At 47.3% G+C, this 19,102-nt stretch overlaps 7 protein-coding genes across 7 annotated transcripts; 4 read left to right on the top strand and 3 right to left on the bottom strand.

Moving 5' to 3' along the window:
• Nucleotides 1-72: 72 nt before the first annotated feature.
• N7462_000133 (uncharacterized protein) lies at nt 73-795 on the top strand (the record flags this gene model as incomplete). The annotated part of the gene is made up of 1 exon (XM_057071859.1): nt 73-795. The coding sequence occupies one exon, from the start codon at nt 73-75 to the stop codon at nt 793-795; it is 723 nt and encodes a 240-aa protein (XP_056938389.1).
• A 161-nt stretch (nt 796-956) lies between these two features.
• On the bottom strand, nt 957-2,335 carry N7462_000132 (uncharacterized protein; the record flags this gene model as incomplete). Its single annotated transcript, XM_057071858.1, has 2 exons — nt 957-1,351; nt 1,414-2,335. The coding sequence occupies 2 exons, from the start codon at nt 2,333-2,335 to the stop codon at nt 957-959; spliced, it is 1,317 nt and encodes a 438-aa protein (XP_056938388.1).
• Nucleotides 2,336-2,764: 429 nt separating this feature from the next.
• On the top strand, nt 2,765-5,120 carry N7462_000131 (Hsp70 family protein; the record flags this gene model as incomplete). Its single annotated transcript, XM_057071857.1, has 9 exons — nt 2,765-2,873; nt 2,949-3,463; nt 3,531-3,575; nt 3,628-3,700; nt 3,772-4,033; nt 4,089-4,191; nt 4,244-4,377; nt 4,453-4,666; nt 4,743-5,120. 9 exons carry the CDS (start codon nt 2,765-2,767, stop codon nt 5,118-5,120), a joined length of 1,833 nt encoding a protein of 610 aa, XP_056938387.1.
• A 53-nt stretch (nt 5,121-5,173) lies between these two features.
• Nucleotides 5,174-6,815, bottom strand: N7462_000130 (FAD-binding monooxygenase; the record flags this gene model as incomplete). The annotated part of the gene is made up of 7 exons (XM_057071856.1): nt 5,174-5,238; nt 5,305-5,441; nt 5,508-5,652; nt 5,708-5,855; nt 5,913-6,203; nt 6,258-6,513; nt 6,580-6,815. The coding sequence occupies 7 exons, from the start codon at nt 6,813-6,815 to the stop codon at nt 5,174-5,176; spliced, it is 1,278 nt and encodes a 425-aa protein (XP_056938386.1).
• Nucleotides 6,816-11,878: 5,063 nt separating this feature from the next.
• Nucleotides 11,879-12,818, top strand: N7462_000129 (uncharacterized protein; the record flags this gene model as incomplete). The annotated part of the gene is made up of 2 exons (XM_057071855.1): nt 11,879-12,570; nt 12,629-12,818. The coding sequence occupies 2 exons, from the start codon at nt 11,879-11,881 to the stop codon at nt 12,816-12,818; spliced, it is 882 nt and encodes a 293-aa protein (XP_056938385.1).
• A 1,830-nt stretch (nt 12,819-14,648) lies between these two features.
• N7462_000128 (glycoside hydrolase family 72 protein) lies at nt 14,649-16,451 on the top strand (the record flags this gene model as incomplete). The annotated part of the gene is made up of 4 exons (XM_057071854.1): nt 14,649-14,735; nt 14,787-14,824; nt 14,886-14,911; nt 14,989-16,451. 4 exons carry the CDS (start codon nt 14,649-14,651, stop codon nt 16,449-16,451), a joined length of 1,614 nt encoding a protein of 537 aa, XP_056938384.1.
• An 824-nt stretch (nt 16,452-17,275) lies between these two features.
• On the bottom strand, nt 17,276-18,641 carry N7462_000127 (metallophosphoesterase family protein; the record flags this gene model as incomplete). The annotated part of the gene is made up of 4 exons (XM_057071853.1): nt 17,276-17,630; nt 17,682-17,962; nt 18,034-18,476; nt 18,539-18,641. 4 exons carry the CDS (start codon nt 18,639-18,641, stop codon nt 17,276-17,278), a joined length of 1,182 nt encoding a protein of 393 aa, XP_056938383.1.
• Nucleotides 18,642-19,102: the final 461 nt, after the last annotated feature.

Genomic DNA, 19,102 nt, shown 5'->3' with positions numbered 1-19,102 from the left:
CTCGGATGTTCGCCTGTCGCTACCACGTCTTTTTTGCCGCAGAAGGAAAGTCGCTTCTGCACTATTTTCATAATGAAATTCACCGAGAAGAAATTTCGGTTCTTCAATTTGCGATCCAAGAAAGAGGGAGAAACGAGATCCTCTCTGGATACTGCGTCATCTTGCATTTCGACAGCGGGCTCTCTGCGAGAAACTTCAAATTGGCTGCGAGGTTCCGGGAAGAACGTTCAACTAGCTTCTGTGAATGAGCAGACCGCAGAGCTCCTCAAGACTACAAACCACATTATTCATCAACTCCATGAAACTCAGCGCCTGCGTGGTATCAAAGACAGATTTTTGAGCTCCAGAGATAAGACGTGGATTGATACCACGGTTCAAGATGTTGAAGATGCAGTCCACGATGTTTCGATTTTACTCGAACCCACCCGTGTTGAGCTGGAAACGGGAGATGGAAGACTGAGCCTCACAAGGCAGCTCCGGTGGGTGTACCGCGATAGCCAACGGGCCAGAGATAAGAGCCATCGGTTATTGGCCTGCCATTCGAGCTTGATTGCAGTTTTGACTCATCTTCAGCGATTGGATGCTCCGGAGCGAGCCGCTGTACAAGAGGTACATGAGCTTGGAGCAGAAGTTCCATCAAAAAGTACCATCTACTCTTGCTCCAGTGTGCAGGAATCCGTCTCTGTTCTCAGCGAGTCCGGGGGTAAATGGAATAAAAGTGTCGTGGCACTGTCTTCCAATAATGAGATGCACGACCTACTCGCCTGGCGTCAATCGAGAGGAACTGCTTCATGAATAGCGTCAAATAGTCAATTTGTGGATGAATTACACGTAAAATAAACAAAACATCGAGTATTTAAGGTTCCCGGCTTCTACAAAGGACTGAGTTTAGTGATAGAATTGGTTTGGATGGAGTCAAAATTCAGCTTTCAAGATAAATGTCAGGAAAGAGAAGCTCATGCCTGGGAAACACTCTCTTCTACAATCACTTGAGGAACGATCAATGGTTTTCCCTGCTCGTTCAGAGTTTTCAAGACAGCTGGAAGCACTACTATCTGACTTTGAGGAAGACCGGGATTCTGCCAACGAAATTCGAAGGAGCAGGGTTGCGAAAAGAGCCAGGTGCCCAATTCAGCTGCAGTTCGAACCACAGTCTTCAAATGAGACATGCGCTCATCCTCAGAAAACTGAGGGTCGCTGTAAGGTTCGAAAGCGTGGACGAAGTGCTCTGCAATTCTTGTGATCGCATCATCTGGAACAGGTGGAGATTCTTGCCGGAAACCGTGACTTTGAGAATTGAAATAAGATGTCAACATGCGCCAAGCGAACAACGCACGAGGATGATTTTGATCTTGCATGTTGGTCAGATATTTTAATACTGTGTTAGAGGTCTGAAAAATGCAACAAACTCACCTAGCTTTTGGTTCTGGTTCACTGTTATCCTATAATTCTCAGGAAGAAGAGACCACGTTTGATTTTCCGGTTGGAAAGTCTGCACAAGTTTATGAACAAGTAGATGCGTGATGATGGCTCTTTGAGATCGCGTATTTTCGAGCAACGTAATGATTGGGGCACCCAACAGTGATGATTCAAATTCATTGATACTGGCGACGTCATATTGTGCTACTGAAACTTGTGATCGTGGTCGGGAGTAATAGTTATCAACATGAAGACTGGCTTGGTCGAAGAATGACTGGATTCGGAGATAAATAGCACCATCATCGGCAGAATTGGGGATGAACGGTGAGAGATCAAGTAACGAAGTTTCACTCCCGGGCGAAAAGGAGGACAATCGATTTTGAGATTGTACCGCAATGACAGGTTCTGGACTTTTCCTAATCACGCTTTGTGTTGGTCCTTTCTGAATGTTTGAAGTATCAAGTGCTGAAGCCGGTGGCCCCTCTGAATGGTCAGATCTTCTCCGTCGAGGGCGAAAAAAGAAAAGCGCTATTGCCGCCAAAATAAAGCCGCCCACAAAGGCACCCACTATCGAACCTGCGAGGGTTCCAGTATTGAATTTCCCTGACCCATGACTACTCGATGAGGTTTTGAGGCTCGCGGAAGGAGTACTTGACGCTGCATTTGCTGAACCGCTGGCCTTATATAGAGCGTTGGATGTGGCAAAGAGTCCGGAAGATGTAGAAGTGGCACTGGATTCCTGCACTGGGCTTGTAGTGGAAATTGGGCTTGTAGTTGTAGCGGAATCGGTCGATATTGGTGTAGAACCCCCAACTGAATTAGGATTTGTTGAGGTGTCTGTATAACCTTCAGCTGAAGTAGAGTATGTTGGGGTTGGTGTTAGACCAGTACTTGTAAGCCCAAGTTCGTCACCCATTATGACAGAATTTGTCTCAATTGAAGCAAAAGGGTCAACACTCGCGTCCTTTGGAAATCTCACCTGGGTACCTACAACATTTAAACATCTGTGTTCAAAATAAATCGGCGTTTTGACCGGATCAGGGTAGTCAAATGGTAAGAGAGCTAAGAGTGGGTCACGTATGGTTAGCCAGTCGAAAAAGTAGCCCCCAAAATCGGAGACCCAACGTGCATGATAGCGCGAAAAGCCATGCCAGGGGGGTACGAAAATATCCTTGCAGGTGCATCAAATATCGGGGGCGAAAAGTTGAAAACGCAGCCACTCTGTTTGGTAGTAATAAGTGCCCAAAGCTCGCGTCCCCCAGGATGATCAAGTATTTTCGCCAAATCCTTTGTCTTTGTTTTATCAACAAATGCTTTTTTCATAAAGGCTTCTTCCAATATTTACATGAGTGAGAAAGAAGTTGTCGTCCTCCAAACCCATGGGTTGGGGGATAATTGGGATGGATGGACTCCAGACATAGTCGTTGGCATCGACTTCGGAATGACATATACAGGTAATGGGGGCTCTCAATATGGCGAACTCCACCTCGAAGGCGTTCAAGGTGAAGACTGACTCAGAGTTCAAACAGGAGTTGCATACTCATCTGCACCTGAATGGCTTCCTCCCAAAACAATACAGCGGTGGCCCGGCAAATTGCCTGGAGAGCTGGTGAATAAGGTGCCGACCTGCATTGAATATGACGATGAAAAAGTAGTAGTGAAAAACTGGGGATATATGTGTGATCAGGAAGATAAATCCGCTAGCACAAAGGAATTTTTCAAGCTACACCTTGCTCCGCAGTATCATGACGATTATCCCGGCTGTCCGAGTCGCCGAGAGGCTCAGCGCTGGTTTCAAGACTACATTCAATGTGTGTACAAGCATGTCATCTCACATTTCAATAACACAATCCCGCAATTTGACTCCCGTCGGGTTGAATTTCTTTTTAGCGTACCAACAACCTGGAAAGATGTGCGCATGGTAGAGGAAACACGCGGTCTCCTTGAAAAAGCAATCAGCTCCAAAACTCCCCTGCACCGAGTTTCTATAGGCCTTACTGAGGCAGAGGCTGCAGCAGTTTATGCAGGGAACGAGCACTATGATGTGAGATATGCACTGAATTGTCTCACTTCTTTCATTATATGAATTAATCCACCATTCCCTTCTCTAGGTGGATGACACGATACTTGTCTGTGACGCTGGAGGAGGAACAACTGTAAGATGATCCTCAAGGTCAAAAGTTGTGAGCTTAATTTGATTTTTTTTAGGACGTGAACGTTCTGAAACTCATCTCCTTGCGTGGCGAGCCAACCAGACTAGAGCAACTAGGAAATGTTGAAGGTGAGCGAAAGTTGATCTCAATGCCATTGGTGACACGATAAGAAACTTGTCAAAAAGCTCACAAAAAGCAGGACAACCAATTGGCTCTGTTTTCATTGATCGGAAAATGTACCAGTTCTTCTGCGGCAAATTAGAGAAGGTCCAAGATAGACTATCACTTCCCGCCCACGAGCTCGCCTGGAAAATGATATCAGGTCGTTTTCAAAGACTTAAGTGCGCATATGGCACAGAAATGACCTTGACTCCATCACTCAAACTGGATGTACCATCCCTGGACGCCGATGTCGACATTCCGGAGGCAGATATATATTCTGGGCAGATGGTAATATCGTGGTGAGTCCTTTAACCGATATACGCCCAGCGGGGTCATTGCTCAGTTACATCGAAGGGACCACCTCAAGGAGGCTTTTGACGTGAAAATCGACGAGATCATTCATCTGATGGATGGGCATTTGCATCAGATGCACTCCAAATACCCCGAGGATCAAATTGTATAGCTCTTTTCCTGTTAAAACTAAATCTGAATTTACTGACGTAGAACAGAGCTACTTAGTCCTTTCAGGAGGATTCGGCAGTTCCCCATACGTCAAGAAACGACTCGACGAAAGATATGGCCATGCCAGTATGGAGAGACACCCAAACACAGAGGAAATGCAGATTCTCGTCGCAGATGAGCCGTGAGTCATAAGCTAAACTATAATCAGGTCAATAATCAAAACCATTTTTACTAAAGATCTTTCAATATGCTACAGGCAGCTTGTTGTGGTCCATGGATTAGTCCTCGATCGTATACAACAGATCAAGCGCGGAGTCGTTACTTTTGGATCCCGATGTTCCCCTGTTAGCTATGGAATTATTTGCGACAAACTCTATAATCCCGAAAGGCATATGGGACAACGAGTACGGTTGGATCCCCGCGACAAGTTAACATACGCCATAGACCAAATCGACTGGCTTGTGGTTCGGGTATGAAACCTTGAATGTCGAAATGCGCTTACTGGATCTTTGATATACTGATGCAAAAATCGATTCCCATTCATAGGGCTCTCCTATCCCCATCACAGGGCTCAAGAAGCAATTTCAGCTAAAGATGGACCCAGGCAAAGAGAACGAGCCATGGAAAGTGAGCATCGTGATGTCCGCTCTCGCGGCTGACAAGCTTCCTCAGAACATGAATCACATAGGAGTTCAACGAGTATGCGACCTTGATATTGTAACAGAGGGCGTGGACAGAAAGTTGAAGAATCGCCACTGGTATAATACGAGGCCAAGCTTTTGGAGGACAAAGTTCGACGTGAAAGTGGTGGTTGGACCTGCCGACCTCTCGTTTCAATTGTGGTCAAAGGACCAGAGAATCCGAAGCACAAAGCATGAGCCTATTTCGGTGAAATGGATGCCGGCCGGGGAATTTGAAGACTGAATCTCCACTTTGAGGTGTTTGAAATTTTTGCACTCTTATCAATCAACATTCTATTAATTCATTGCAGCGTAAATAGTCTCTGTTCTGGGGAATTCGGTGGTTATCCCCGTGCCTCGAGCTGTTCATAAAACTGATTGTGGTCGGAAAATCTTGTTTGAAGCCACATAATTCTCCCAAACCTTACCGATGTCATTTTTGTAAATGAAATCCTTATCTCCATAAAGAAAATGGTCAATTTTGCGAACCAAGAATTCGTCAAAACCTTTGCTCTCTGTTTTCAAAATCTCCAGGTTTTCACGGATTCCGTCTAGATGCTGATACCTACATCATATTATTTACAGTTCACATAGATTGAATGGACAATGCAAACTGGAGGGAACTGCTTACATCTTCTCATAATAAGGGGAACGGATGAAGCTGAAAATATCGAGTGCATCGCTCACCGGCTGCAACGACCCTTGGGTGTGTTCAAGCGCGCGGGCCAGAATCCAGCCATCTTCCATGGCAAATGTCGCACCAGAGCCAAATGCTCCTATGCTATCAATCAGAAAGGTCTTCAAGTAAATGGTGTAGATGATCGACATTACCCGAAAGAGGATGACTAGCGTCTCCAATAAGAGCAACTTTATTCCATCCTGTGATATGGTTCAGGCGAGGCCCGGCGAAAGTAGCGAATTCTCTCCATTCTGTCTCTTCAACCACCCCCACTGCATCTTGAACTCGCTTATCAAAGGTCTAACGTCATGATTAAGATTTGCGTTTCACCGAACCCTTTCTTGATCGAGAACTTACCTTTACGCGCGATTGCACTTTCTTGTTAGTGGCAGGAATACCCCAGCAGACCGTTTCACCAGGAACATCGGGCTCATTATATGATCGTACAGTGATTTCAAACAATGGGTCTTCATATGTGTCATCATCAACATCCGAAAAATACACATGTCCTGTCTCACCCCACCACCAGGCCGTCGTGGAAGTTATGTCGGGAAGATGAATCAAGCGCGACTTTGGAACCAACACACGCCATGCCGTATTCCCAGTAAACCGGAGCCCATGATCTGGGAACAAAGCTCTCCGCACCACCTATAATGCTAGTCAGCGACATTCGTTAGACAAGATAGGGATTGGAATACGAACAGAATGGATTCCATCGGCGCCAACGATGATATCGGCCACTGTCTCTGTCTGATCTTGAAATCTCAATCGTACTCCGCCTTCCTCTATATTTTCCAATGCGAGTAGCTTTTTATTGAATTTAATCATTCCGGGATGAACTCTCGCCAAGAGTGCCGATTGAAGACGGGTTCGGCGAGCGCGAATAGATCCCCGATGATCCGCAGCAGAATTTTCAGGGTGCTGCATGACATTCAAGATTTTTCCTGTGTAGGCATTCCTACGATGCATTCAAAAATCCAGATGAATCAGATTACAGCGTTACACCATACCAGGGGAGTCTAACCTTTGGTGCGTATTCGACTTGGATCCTCCGGTGACTGCGCTGCTGGCCCCTAACAAATCAAGCACCTTCCATGCATTTGTGCTTAGGCTAATCCCCGCACCTGCTTCTCGAGGCTCTGGATTCTTTTCGTAAACGGTGACCTCGAGGAATGGCAATGCAGAGAGTGCAATGGCGGCTCCAAGGCCTCCAGGGCCACTGCCCACAATTGCAACTGATATCGACTCCGGCCGGACCATTGTCTTTCTGCGTCCTCGAGGTAATGAGAATTTTGGAGAGCCCCGGGGACGAAGACGGAAATTGACAGTCTTTGTATCTTTGTCATGCGCTGCCTGCAACGAGCGAAGGCTTACCGGATGATCCCATATCACGCCATCCTGAGACCTGAATGTGCCATGCCACCATACATGCCCACGAGTACGCATCGGAATAGATAACACGATTTGTCATGCATGGAATTATTCCGATGAACATGCCAGTCACGATTCACGATATCCCGTCTCTTTATTCTCGACGTAGTCTATCGCGGATTCAATCAATACTTTCCGTATACGGGACTCGGCTACTAAACCTGAAAAGAACAGTTGGAGGAGGGCTTGATTCCCCGGGAGTTCCAAGATTTGCTTCTCAAAGGAAGATGGGCCACGAAGAGTGTAAGCCTGCTCCAAGTCCCAGCATATAGCTAGGTAAGTTTTACCCAAAGGAGCCGGAGAGGAAAGGAAAGAAACAAAAGGCGTCGAGGGAGGCGAGGTGTATTGATTCTGCGATTCCCGTGATGGCCCAGTGGGTGACTGCTTCCTTGAGTGGTTATAGCATGACGCATGGCGCATGGCCACAAGAGCATACGAGCACAAGAGCAACAGCCTGACAGCAATCGTCCCAAACCGGAAGGGGCGTTCGGTCGATCTCCCGCCCTAGATTTGCGGTACTAGTATGGAAACACCACCGGGAAATCGGATGAGCGTAGAGGGATGGACCAGGCTGGAGGCACAGGCAGGGAGTACAATCCATCATGAAGCCCTTCTTAATTCAAGTACATGTGATAAAAATTAACTCGTATCCTTATATCACACGCATTATGTGCGGTGAATGAGATCGTACACTGTCTCAGTTCAACCGGATATCCTCATGTATTACGCGCTGGCTAACTGGTGAGCAAGAGCGCTTTACGGCAAGCCTGGGATACAGGCAGGATGAGATGGATCAACGAACAAGCCGACAAACCATACCACACCGCGATGGAGGAATGAGGAATGCCTCCAAAAAAAGAAACAGAGGATGCAAAGCGACATATCAGTAAAGACTATGTACCATGAAATATATCCTCCAATCATGAATTCACTCACCGTAGTGGGTGCTCCGATGGTTTGTAACTCGTAATTGTACCATTGCCGAATCTCTAAACCATTCTACGCACTCGAATCTATAGAGTGGACTGAGGATATTATTTAGTTAAGTGTCATTACTTAGATAAAAAGTAGTGACTAGTATAACTACCCAGGTTTTCCTGCTAGTTATATTACATATCTTTTAGAGAAGAAGAAGCCATTGAAAACCGCAAGGACTCACATATTGCTCTGCGGGTCCATTATAGGAATCCTCGATTCCTCTCTTTTGTGTGGTAATCCCAGGTAGACTCGGAACTCAGCGCCGAAACACGCTAGTCAGCAAGGCAGGAGATGTTCAACACTCCCTGCCAGTGTTCACGCAATCAGACATCATCATATTGAGCATGGAATATTATTTGATCCCACTTTTACAAGTGCCATACTGCATTAGTATAGCTGTTACAGACCAGCCTGTAGGATTCCAAAAATGGACTCGACAGGGCTAATCGACTGATGTCGAGAGCGGTCAAGGGATTCTACCGAAATAGTAGAGCAGAGGACGATACAAAGACGTTTATTCCCTACATATATTTAGTTCTTCACATTCATTTATAGTCTGAGTGGTTTCGAGTATTTTAATAAAAGGAATCTATTACGCGTTAGCTGAGAGCCCGGTCGGCCACGTCGAGCACAAAGGTCTCACAGCCATGATGCTTTGGGCTTAGGTCTATCAGGATCGTCTTGAACTTGACCAGATTATCATACTCGGTGTTCAGCAATGCTCAATAACAAATTTCGCCTAAATTCACTCTGCTGCTTCCTTAGGCGTATCGCCGCAGGATTGCTCTATCCACACAAACAACGTAACAGCTCACGCAAATAGACATAACAAACCTCATCGCACTTTCTTCCCGCTTCTGCCCCAAGTGTATCGCCACAGGATCCCTCTACCCACACAAACAACGTAACCGCTCATGCGAATAGACATAACAAACCTCATCGCACTTTCTTCCCGCTTCTGCCCCAAGTGTATCGCCGCAGGATTCCTCTATCCGCACAAACAACGTAACCGCTCATGCGAATAGACATAACAAACCTCATCGCACTTTCTTCCCGCTTCTGCCCCAAGTATATCGCCGCAGGATTCCTCTACCCGCACAAACAACGTAACCGCTCATGCGAATAGACATAACAAACCTCATCGCACTTTCTTCCCGCTTCTGCCCCAAGTGTATCGCCGCAGGATTCCTCTACCCGCACAAACAACGTAAACACTCACGCAAATAGACATAACAAACCTCATCGCACTTTCTTCCCGCTTCTGCCCCAAGTATATCGCCGCAGGATCCCTCTACCCACACAAACAACGTAACCGCTCATGCGAATAGACATAACAAACCTCAACTTCTGGGATATATTCTTTCTTTGATATAGGTGATTCTAAAAAAAACATCATTATCGAGGAGATTCAGCAATATATATATTCGATACATATCTCCTTGGTAAGAATCATCATTCTATCAAACCTCAACCATCGTTCAATATCTCGAACATCCGATCTATTAAGATATTTTCCTCTATCCTTTCTCTTAAGACTTCAACTCGTCAAGATGAGCGTTGATTATCAATCCAACCAGCACCAGCAGGAAATTAAGAACAGGGGTAAATTTGCCCACCTGAAGCCCAACCAGCTGCGAGACAGGTATACCGAACTGGAGGAAAAGCTAGAAGCAAACGCAACATATAGGAATTATAAAAGAGCTGAGGTCGATTTGGAAAAGGCTGGGGGTGCCTTAGACGACTGTAGCGCGAAAAAACCCAATGAACGGGTCCCGGGAGAAATAATGAACCTTACTAGAATGAGGAACGAAGCAGCGACACGATGCAATAACGCTACATCACAATGGAATCAAGTCAAGAAAGATTTAGAGCAGGTAGAGGACGAGTACCGTGCAATTGAAAACGCCTGCAGGAAACGAAAGATCACACTTTCCCGCCGGGGAGCTTAACGAAAGACAGCGGGAGAGCGGGACTCAGAAGTGAGAAGTGAGAAGCTGGTGATTGCATAGAGACGGAAGAGGTAGAATGTTTGACACGATTCTGCTGGCCATATCATCTCATCAATTTCTCCAATACAGCCCAGGCTTGATTGATGTCTACTCCTTGCAAAAAACCAGGTTTTGGAAGCCGAGGCTATAGGAGTGTATGACGCGTTGTGGGTGAGGCGGTTCAAGACGAGGACTGCCGTGGGGACTTGGTGGCCATGGTGATGGCGAATCCCTTGCATTCTTTTAGTCAGACTATTTGAATTCTCATTTTTTGCTGCTCTTTCAATTTCATTTCATTCTGCTCTTGAACTATCCTCTTGATACCGATTAGTTACCATCAACTGGTTCATTGTAGGCAATCCTTCATATGCGAATGCAGCTAGAAACCCGAAGGTAGACTGATATGAGAGTCCTCAAAGTGATCCAGATGTTGAACGTCTTTGAACCATCCCAAAGGATAGAATATTGTATACTTGGCTTTGATCCAAACTTTGTAGCCACCACCCTACAAGGCCCTTCCGGTATTCGTCAATTTCACTACTAGGCTCAGAGGAACAGAGAAAACAGTACTGCTGAAGACGGGGACCAAAATCAGGAAGCGAGATAGGGGCAGTCAGAAGTAAAACTTGTGACAAAGATTTTAATGGAGCCTGGCTGCCAATCAGATCGAGTTATCATCTGAAAGAGGTAGGTCGGGATTCAGACCTAGATCTGAATCATCTGGACATGATTCAAAATGGATATTCTGAGTTTCACACGAATAGCAAACACCCTAATACGCTATCTTGAAGCGTAAATGAAACTGAAGATTTATAGTTTAGCAACAGGGCTGTCCCAACATAAACTGATGTTTCATACTACGTATGGTCCTGCTAAACCTGACAGTTTTAATCGAGGGCCACTGGCTCATGACCGGCGGCCCCTACGCCTAAATTTCATACCCTCCTCTGAAGTCAACTCCCTGAAAAAGACCCACATTCTGACCGAGACAAGAATTTTTCAATCGCAGATTAAGACTAGGCTGTCGGTAGTGCTCTCAAAGCGGGCTAGCTTGAGGCCACGAGCTCCAGAGTTGGGGGACAATCAAATCAAAGGAGTAATTAGCTAACAATCACTTGAGAGCCAAGTCTTGAGCACCACCAGCTCTTATATTAGGTCTTTCTTGAATCTATGATATTAGATTTATGATATCCAGAGTAGACTGTGCTCCAATCTCTTTAATTTATCAGCTCTATTCATCCTCGATCGCGTTTGCGCGATCTCTGTCAGCGAGGAATACTTTGTAGCTCACTTTGACAAGCTTGCACAACGAAAACCCAAGAAATCAACCGCGTCTAGTAAATAAATCTAAAGAACAAGTCAGATCCATCTTTGAATCAAGAAAATGGGAAAATGGGAATGTGATTCAATTTACGCATGGCCAGTAGTAGTTCAAAATGAATGTCTTTCTCTTCATATCCATGCGATAAACAGACCCAATCAACAACTTCTTCAGCTCACCTCGAGGATAAGCAAAATATTTTTTATCCACACCGATCTAGCCTCTCATGATTCACACGCGATGCGTGCAGCATTTATGATTTGCAGGTAGATTGATATCAAGATAATGATTCAAGAAATGACGCAAGCCTTGACGAAAGAGGAATAATCGATGCGGTAAGTGCCCATTAGAGCGTGGCGGTTCCACAGAGGTTTCACAGAAGTTCCAGAAGTAGGTGTTCTGCATAAGTACTTTCCTCAAGATATTGTAAGATCTACGAACGAGCACAACTGGAGAAGCTAGATCGACAGTCAATCGGTGATTTGAATTTAGATGATATCATGAACCCTTCAGGCCTTGGGCAGTTCGCTGATATTAAAGTGCTCTTGTTCTTCGGCTGATGTGCATCGTCATTTCAAGGAGAAAAATATTGTGTCGTAGTAAGCATGACTATGAGGACTACCACAATCGACATTTCTGGGTTCCTCTGGAGAGATGGGATCGCGGGACGGATAGAAAAGCCGGTATTGATGCAACTGATCCTCTTCGCGAGTGCATTCGCATGCATTTTTCTTTATCACACTCGACACCAAGTCCCTATCTACCATCGAAAATTTCACAAAAATAAGATATATCTCTATGTTCACGTTATCATAGGGATACTCGAAGCATTCCGATATAGACTCTATGTTGTCTTTCAAGGACATAATGAAGTCTTGCCTCAGGCCGGAGACATTTTAGCCTGCTTCGTCTGGTCCTGGACAAGTTTTCAACTTGTCAAGACTCTCCGACGAGGAGACCCACGCACGACACGGCCACCTTACCAGGCGGGTGCATGTCTTCGCCCTTTGGCATCGCTCATCTCTTACCTGTTCAGCATACCCTGCCTCCATCGGGTATCGATCGGAGCTCTAGACAGTTTTATCTACGCTCGCTTGGCGATTTTCTTTTTCTACTATACACCATATATCCGCTCATTTTCAAGTTCGACTATATATGCAATTTCTATTCCACTGGCTGCAACTCTGAGCATCCATCAGAGCAGGGTACCTGGCGCCAGTTTGGTTTATATACTTATGGTCACATACATTACAAGATTGAATGAATGGGTCACCGAGAAATCGCGTACCTTACGCAGGTATGCCATCTTATTTTTACTGTGTATATGCCGAAGAGTTACTAACCAGCTTCGATAGTCCAGGGATATCCGCAACCGTCTCGGAGAAGGAGAAATTGCTCATTTCAACACTTATCAGAATAGGGTTTGTGGAGTTAGATGAACTACGGATAGTGGAGCAGAGGAAAGAGTTAAAGCGACCTGTCTCTGATGAATATGTTAAATGGAGCCAGACTAAGCTGGAGGATGAAACACCAAGTAATGAGTGAACGCCGAAAATGTTCTCCATTGGGTGGCTGTCATGACTTGATCAAGTTTCAATTATTAAGATGCCAAATTGTCGATGGACTGGGAGGATCAGCGAGTGAGTGAGTACAAGATTACAGAGTGCCCATGTTTTCATTCGTGTTTGGACTATCGGATCAATTCAAATGACACGATATGAAGGAGGCCACTAAGTAATAGACCCCACTCCTCGCTGGAAGCTTGAACGGGTTAGAAGCACTATATATTGAAGTGAGGAAAACAGCCTACAACAGTCTGGACCTGATTGGATGACAATTCCAGCACACTGTCGCTACCAATATAGGCTCACATTTCAGATAGAGAGAAATATGATTTCTACAAACTCATTAAACCGGACAGAATCTGTCCCCTTTTTTGGAAGCCGTCCTCCAACGTGCTGTGTGGTGGTTTGGTTGTTGGCTCGTTGATCCTTCTCATCCGGTCTTGCCAGACCTGCCTACGTGCGCCCGGGTTCAACATCTATGCCGTATTTTCACGGAGATTGCTTCCGATAAACCCACAGGTACGAATGAGCATAGGATGTGAGATAGACATAAGAGACGAAGAATGCCAGGGGAAATTAAGTTTGCTGAAGGCTTTGCTTAGCCTCGACAAGCTTTTTCAGCCCGAACCCCCTTACGCCGACTCATGGGGCAATTGTTGCCTGGACAAGGAGAACGAGGCTTGGATCTGCGCCCGCGCCCGCGTGGAGCCCGGAAATCGCACATCTGAGACCTTGATCATCCGGGAGACTCCGAGGCCAAGAACTGCTCGTATCTCGTATCTAACGGAGATTGACGAGCAGATGATTAACTAATAATACGATCACTGATCTCCAATGCGATCAGCCAACAATATGATGTTGCATTGAAGGTATTTCCGCTGCTTATGACACTGAATCTTCCGCCGTGAGGGAAGCCACAAAAGAGGTCGGTGCGCCACCATTCAGGGGGTCAGACAATGCGCTATAATAAGACCGAGTGTCTCGAAAGAGGTGGCACTTATCCATGCGGCTAGCCTGGATATAGTAAACTATTATTCTTTGCCCGCGACTAATTTGGTGACCTCGAGCGAAAGAGAATGCGACCGGGGTCGGGTTAAGACCCGGAGGAACGGAATGCAGAGGCGAGAACAAAACACACCGCACATGGCATCAGTTAAATGCTGTTATCATTCTTTATCGGATCTTCTCTTCAATTTCTCTACTTTCCTTGCTATGCGCTCTTGGCCTGGTTGGATTGTTGGTTGGGAAGAACTGGCCAGGGGACTGGCAAATAGTCGGCATATATACTAGGTACTATAGCCATGGCATGCCATATCTCCGGCCACTCCCTCCGCTCTACTCTGAAATACTCGCTCAGACCAGCGAGCTCAAAGAGCTCGTCACTCTGAAACTTCAACGCCCATCCTCCTCCTTTCTTCCACATGGGGGGGGACTGACGCAGCCTCTGACCCCCGGGCCCCGCGACGCCGATTCGCCAGCCGCAGGGACCAACTTCCCCACAGTTGAAAACAAGCCCTTTCGAGACTCCACTTTGAGGGTTCACCGACTGGCTACTGGGTAGTTGGGAGGGCGCTAATTATCGGCTAGGACAGTGAATCCGTGTGATTGATGGTCGGGAATTCTGGCCCCAAAACGAGCAAAGCGTCGCTAGTCCCGATTCTCCCGGAGGCAGTCGGCTCAGCGCCTGAAATACCCCCGTTCCAGCCTCGCCCCCTGGTTCCTCTTTGTTCTGCTTTTGTTGGACGTCCTCTTCATCTGTTTTTTTCTTTTCAGACCACACCACATTCGTTTCTTTCCTACCGTCGTTACCATGCATTTCTCCACGTTGGCGGGCTTGGCCCTGCTATCAGGCGCCGCCATGGCCAGCGTGCCCAACATCGAGATCAAGGCAAGTTTGGTCTGACGAAGAACTGATGGCCAACATCCTAACCGTCCAATGCTGCGATAGGGATCCAAGTTTTTCTATGCGAACAACGGCAGCGAGTTGTAAGTCGATATAGTCCACCCCTCTGACGATCCTTTCCGCGTACTGATTGATCGTCAAAAGCTACATTCGCGGTATCGCCTACCAGGGTATGTCTTATCTCCTGGCCCTCTTCCCTCGAGGCCTCAACGCGTTCCAACCGATCAACACTGACCTCTATTTGCAGAGGATTACACTGGTGGCGGTGCTAGTGGTACGGGCGAGAGCAGCGAGAGTGACTACACCGATCCGTTGGCCAATGCCACGGCTTGCGCCCGGGACATTCCTTACCTCTCCAAGCTGCGCACCAACGTCATCCGCACGTACACCGTCGACCCCACCAAGGACCACGATGAGTGCATGTCCCAGCTCGCCGATGCCGGCATCTATGTCATCACCGATATGTCCTCGCCCAGCATCTCCATCCAAGCGAATGACCCGGTCTGGACTGTAGATGAGTACGAACGATATACCTCCGTGATTGATGCCTTCCACAAGTACGACAATGTCATTGGTTTCTTCGCCGGTAACGAGGTTGTCAACCAGCCCAATCAGACTAACGCGGCTGCCTTCGTCAAGGCCGCAGCCAGAGATATGAAGTCCTACATCAAGGACAAGGGTTATCGCTCCTCGCTCAGCATTGGTTATGCCACCACTGACCAGGAGGACATTCGCCTGAATCTGTCGGACTTCCTGAACTGCGGTGACGAGGACAGCGCCATTGACTTCTTCGGTTACAACATCTACGAGTGGTGTGGCCAGTCTACCTACGCGGATTCCGGTTACAAGGCCCGCACCGAGGAGTACGAGAACTACTCGATCCCCATCTTTTTCTCCGAGTACGGCTGCATCACCAAGACTCGCACCTTCTCCGATGTCCCCGTCCTCTATGGCGACCAGATGAGCCAGGTCTGGAGCGGTGGTATCGTCTACATGTACTTCGAAACCGCCAACGACTACGGTCTCGTCTCTGTCGACGGTAACTCCGTTAAGACTCTGGATGGTTTCAGCTATCTGTCCAAGGAAATCCAGAGCGCCACCCCTACTGGTGTGAACAGCGCCAGCTACACTCCGACCAACTCTGCCCAGTCCTGCCCCACTGTGGACAGCGAGTGGCTGGCTAAGTCGAGCCCGCTGCCCCCGACCCCCAATGCTGACCTTTGCTCTTGCATGGTCTCCAGCCTGTCCTGTGTTGTCAGCGATGACACCGACTCTGACAAGTACAGCGAGCTCTTCGGCGAGGTCTGCGGTTATGGTACTAACATCTGTGCTGGCATCAAGCACAATGCGACCACCGGTACCTACGGTGCCTACAGTGTCTGCAACAGCAAGGACCAGCTCTCCCAGGCTTTCAACCGTTACTATATCAGCCAGGGCAAGGCCAGCACTGCTTGTGACTTCAACGGTGCCGCCAAGGTCCAGTCTGCCGCTTCCGCCTCCGGAACCTGCAAGACTCTGCTCAATGAGGCCGGTGGCACTGCTGGCACCGGCACTGTCACCTCAAACCCCACTGGTTCCGCTGCCACCTCCACCTCCAAGGGCGCCGCTGCTGGTGGTAACGCTCCCGCCGCTGTCCTTGTCAACGGCTGGGTCAGCGTCGCCTCTCTTATCGCTGCCGTTTCCGCGGGATCTCTCATGCTTGTTCTGTAGATGAATTAGCAAGAAAACCAGTTCGGATGTAGTTTCATGGGTTTTGTGTTCTTGGGTTCAGTATTTATGTTTTTGACTTCCAAATAGAAGACACTTTTTCGTTGTATGGGTCTCTTTTCCGTGTACTTTGAGCGTAATACATCATGGGCCGATTTCTTTGGCTGCGGCCCTTATAACTCACAAAATATTACTTTTTTTCTATTTCAACCTGGTTATTGGCCTCATTAATTGGTGATCTTGACTCTCAAGAAGTTGATGTTCGACGTCGTGCGTATACACGTACGCATTGTGGGTGCGCCCCACTTAGATCACCGATTCCCGCAAGGGTCCCGGGAACCACCGGTATAACGACCCTCAAGACCCTGAAAACCCTGAAAACCCTGAAGACCCTGAAGACCCTGAAGACCCTGAGAACTCTGAGAACCCTGAGAACCCTGGAAGACCCTGGAAGACCCTTAGGATCCTCTGAGAAACCGATGATGCCATTCCGACCCCCCAGTGCGGCAGGTCCCATGAACATGATGCCAGCCTGATGCTACGGAATCACGGCCACAAAGGTCGCTGTCAGCCTTCTGCGATGACTATATTGCCGATATTCCGACCATCTTTTACTCGAAACTTGTTCAAGTAGCTTATCTTCGAAGAGATTCCGAGGTATGATCATCTTCACATAAACCTGCGCCGCCTTGCGGTTCTATACTCCACTCCGAATTACTGTTGTTCTGGCCAAGACGGCGATGAGACGTGCTTCGCCTGTCCATTGATGAGTGCTTGACGCTATCAGATGATCTATCATGTTTTTATTTGTGATTATTCCTTGGAGGTCATAGGTGTATCATGTTCAATAAAGAGGACACTGTCAGGCAAACGGCCCATAGTAGCGAAAATGACCCACTATCAAACCCGGATGCCCCCGAGGTTTGTAGTTCTCTACGCAACACAGCTGTATATTGATCTTGACCATAAGTTTGATTCAATGTAACTGGCGCAGAAATCGTCCCATCCTCCAGACGAACCCAGGTGCGGACTTCGTTTTGGATAGTGCTCTGGTTGAAAAGAATCTGGCGACCGCCACGGGCGGCGTCGCCATAACCTCCGTAGCCAGTGTGGCGGCCATAGCACATAGAAATGCCATCACCGGATAGATTTCTGTCGACGACACTGTTCCATTTGAAACACCTATCATTTCTCTTATTAGTTCCGATCCCCCTGTTGCCGGGCAATGCTTACCAGTCATTGTCATGATCGTGGCCACTAAACGTGGCAATCATACCGGTTGTGTTGAGGAGGGCCTTCATAAATGCACGGTCTTGTCCAGTATAGTCGGTATCCCCTGATCCCTGCGATACCACATCCTCGCCGTTCAATCCAGGTGTCGTGTTTGAATCCACTCCTTCTTCCTGGTATTCACGCATTGCATGGGCCGGAATATGGTAAAATGATATCGAGGGAATCATTGTGTGATATTGAGCTGTTAGGTTGGCATTTGTCTCTTGGAACCACTCAATAACCTTCAAAGGAACCAGTTAATATACAGTGAATATGACGCATGGAGGGAGGAGGTACGTGCACTTGAATCAACCCAATCACTTCTTGTGCCACTAGCGCTTCCTTCCGTACTGTTTATCGGATAGCTTCCGCCCTTCGAATCGAAGAACCAGAGAATGAGCGCCGGGGTGCTTTCGGAGGTATCGTGTGGATAAACAGGCAAATAATAATTCGTGATGCCGGCATCCTGCGAGGAGATCATGCTATGCGTCAAAGAGTTGTTATATCGTCTCTCCTTGTCATAGATGTCCTTCATTGGATTCAAATTGACATTGCTATCGTGGTTTCCATATGTGGATGCCCACAATTGGCCAGCATTCACCAGCGGAGATACCACTTCGTCGAGATAGTCTCCGGCATTGGAGCTGTTGGTGGCTTCTCCGGAGATCAAATCGCCGTTCAACACGACCAAGTCGATATTTTCTTCTTCAATAACATATGCCACCACTTCTTTTGTCATGTCGTCGAGTGTAGCATCTTGACAGGTGTGAGTGAGTGTATTGAACGAGGACCGCCAGCTGGAAAGGGTAAATGCGTACTTTCGGCAAAGTGCAAATCACTGAACACGGATATTTGAAATGTGCCATCTTGATTGAATCTCAGTTTATGCTCACTCTCTCGTGAGCGTATGGCTGGGCTCATGCTGGGTGGAAAGAGCCTTTTGAAGAGCAAGCTCGAATATTCGACCTAGTTTTGCAGGCATCGTGGGTGTTTATGGTCGGATCAGTAGTAGCTGAGGGTTTCATTTTTAATCTGCAGGTATTCCTAAGCAAGTCAGTCACGTCACCATAATTATGGTGCCTGTTCTTTCCCAAGACTCTTGAGAGAATACATTTTGCGTGGCTACGGTCCGGAAATGGACAGGCCGAGAACGCCAAGGCCTGGCCAAGGTCCGGCATGCCGTCATCGAGTTGGAGATACCGGTGATAAGACTAAAATGCTCGGCTTTACATCGGAATTCTTATTTCAACTGGATTGTCAGCAATGGCTGTGCAGTCATCAACTCTTGGCCTTGGGCCATTTTGTTGACTGGTCCCACATTGAACAAACAAAAACCCTTCCCTTGCAGGAAAATCACCTTCTCTAAGATTGGTGCCTACGAT

Source organism: Penicillium macrosclerotiorum, assembly GCF_028827735.1.
Source record: "Penicillium macrosclerotiorum strain IBT 26536 chromosome Unknown utg000001l_segment0_segment0, whole genome shotgun sequence".
Taxonomy (NCBI): Eukaryota; Fungi; Ascomycota; class Eurotiomycetes; order Eurotiales; family Aspergillaceae; genus Penicillium; species Penicillium macrosclerotiorum.
The sequence above is the reverse complement of the archived record's forward strand: the minus strand, read 5'-3'. Positions and strand labels throughout refer to the sequence as shown.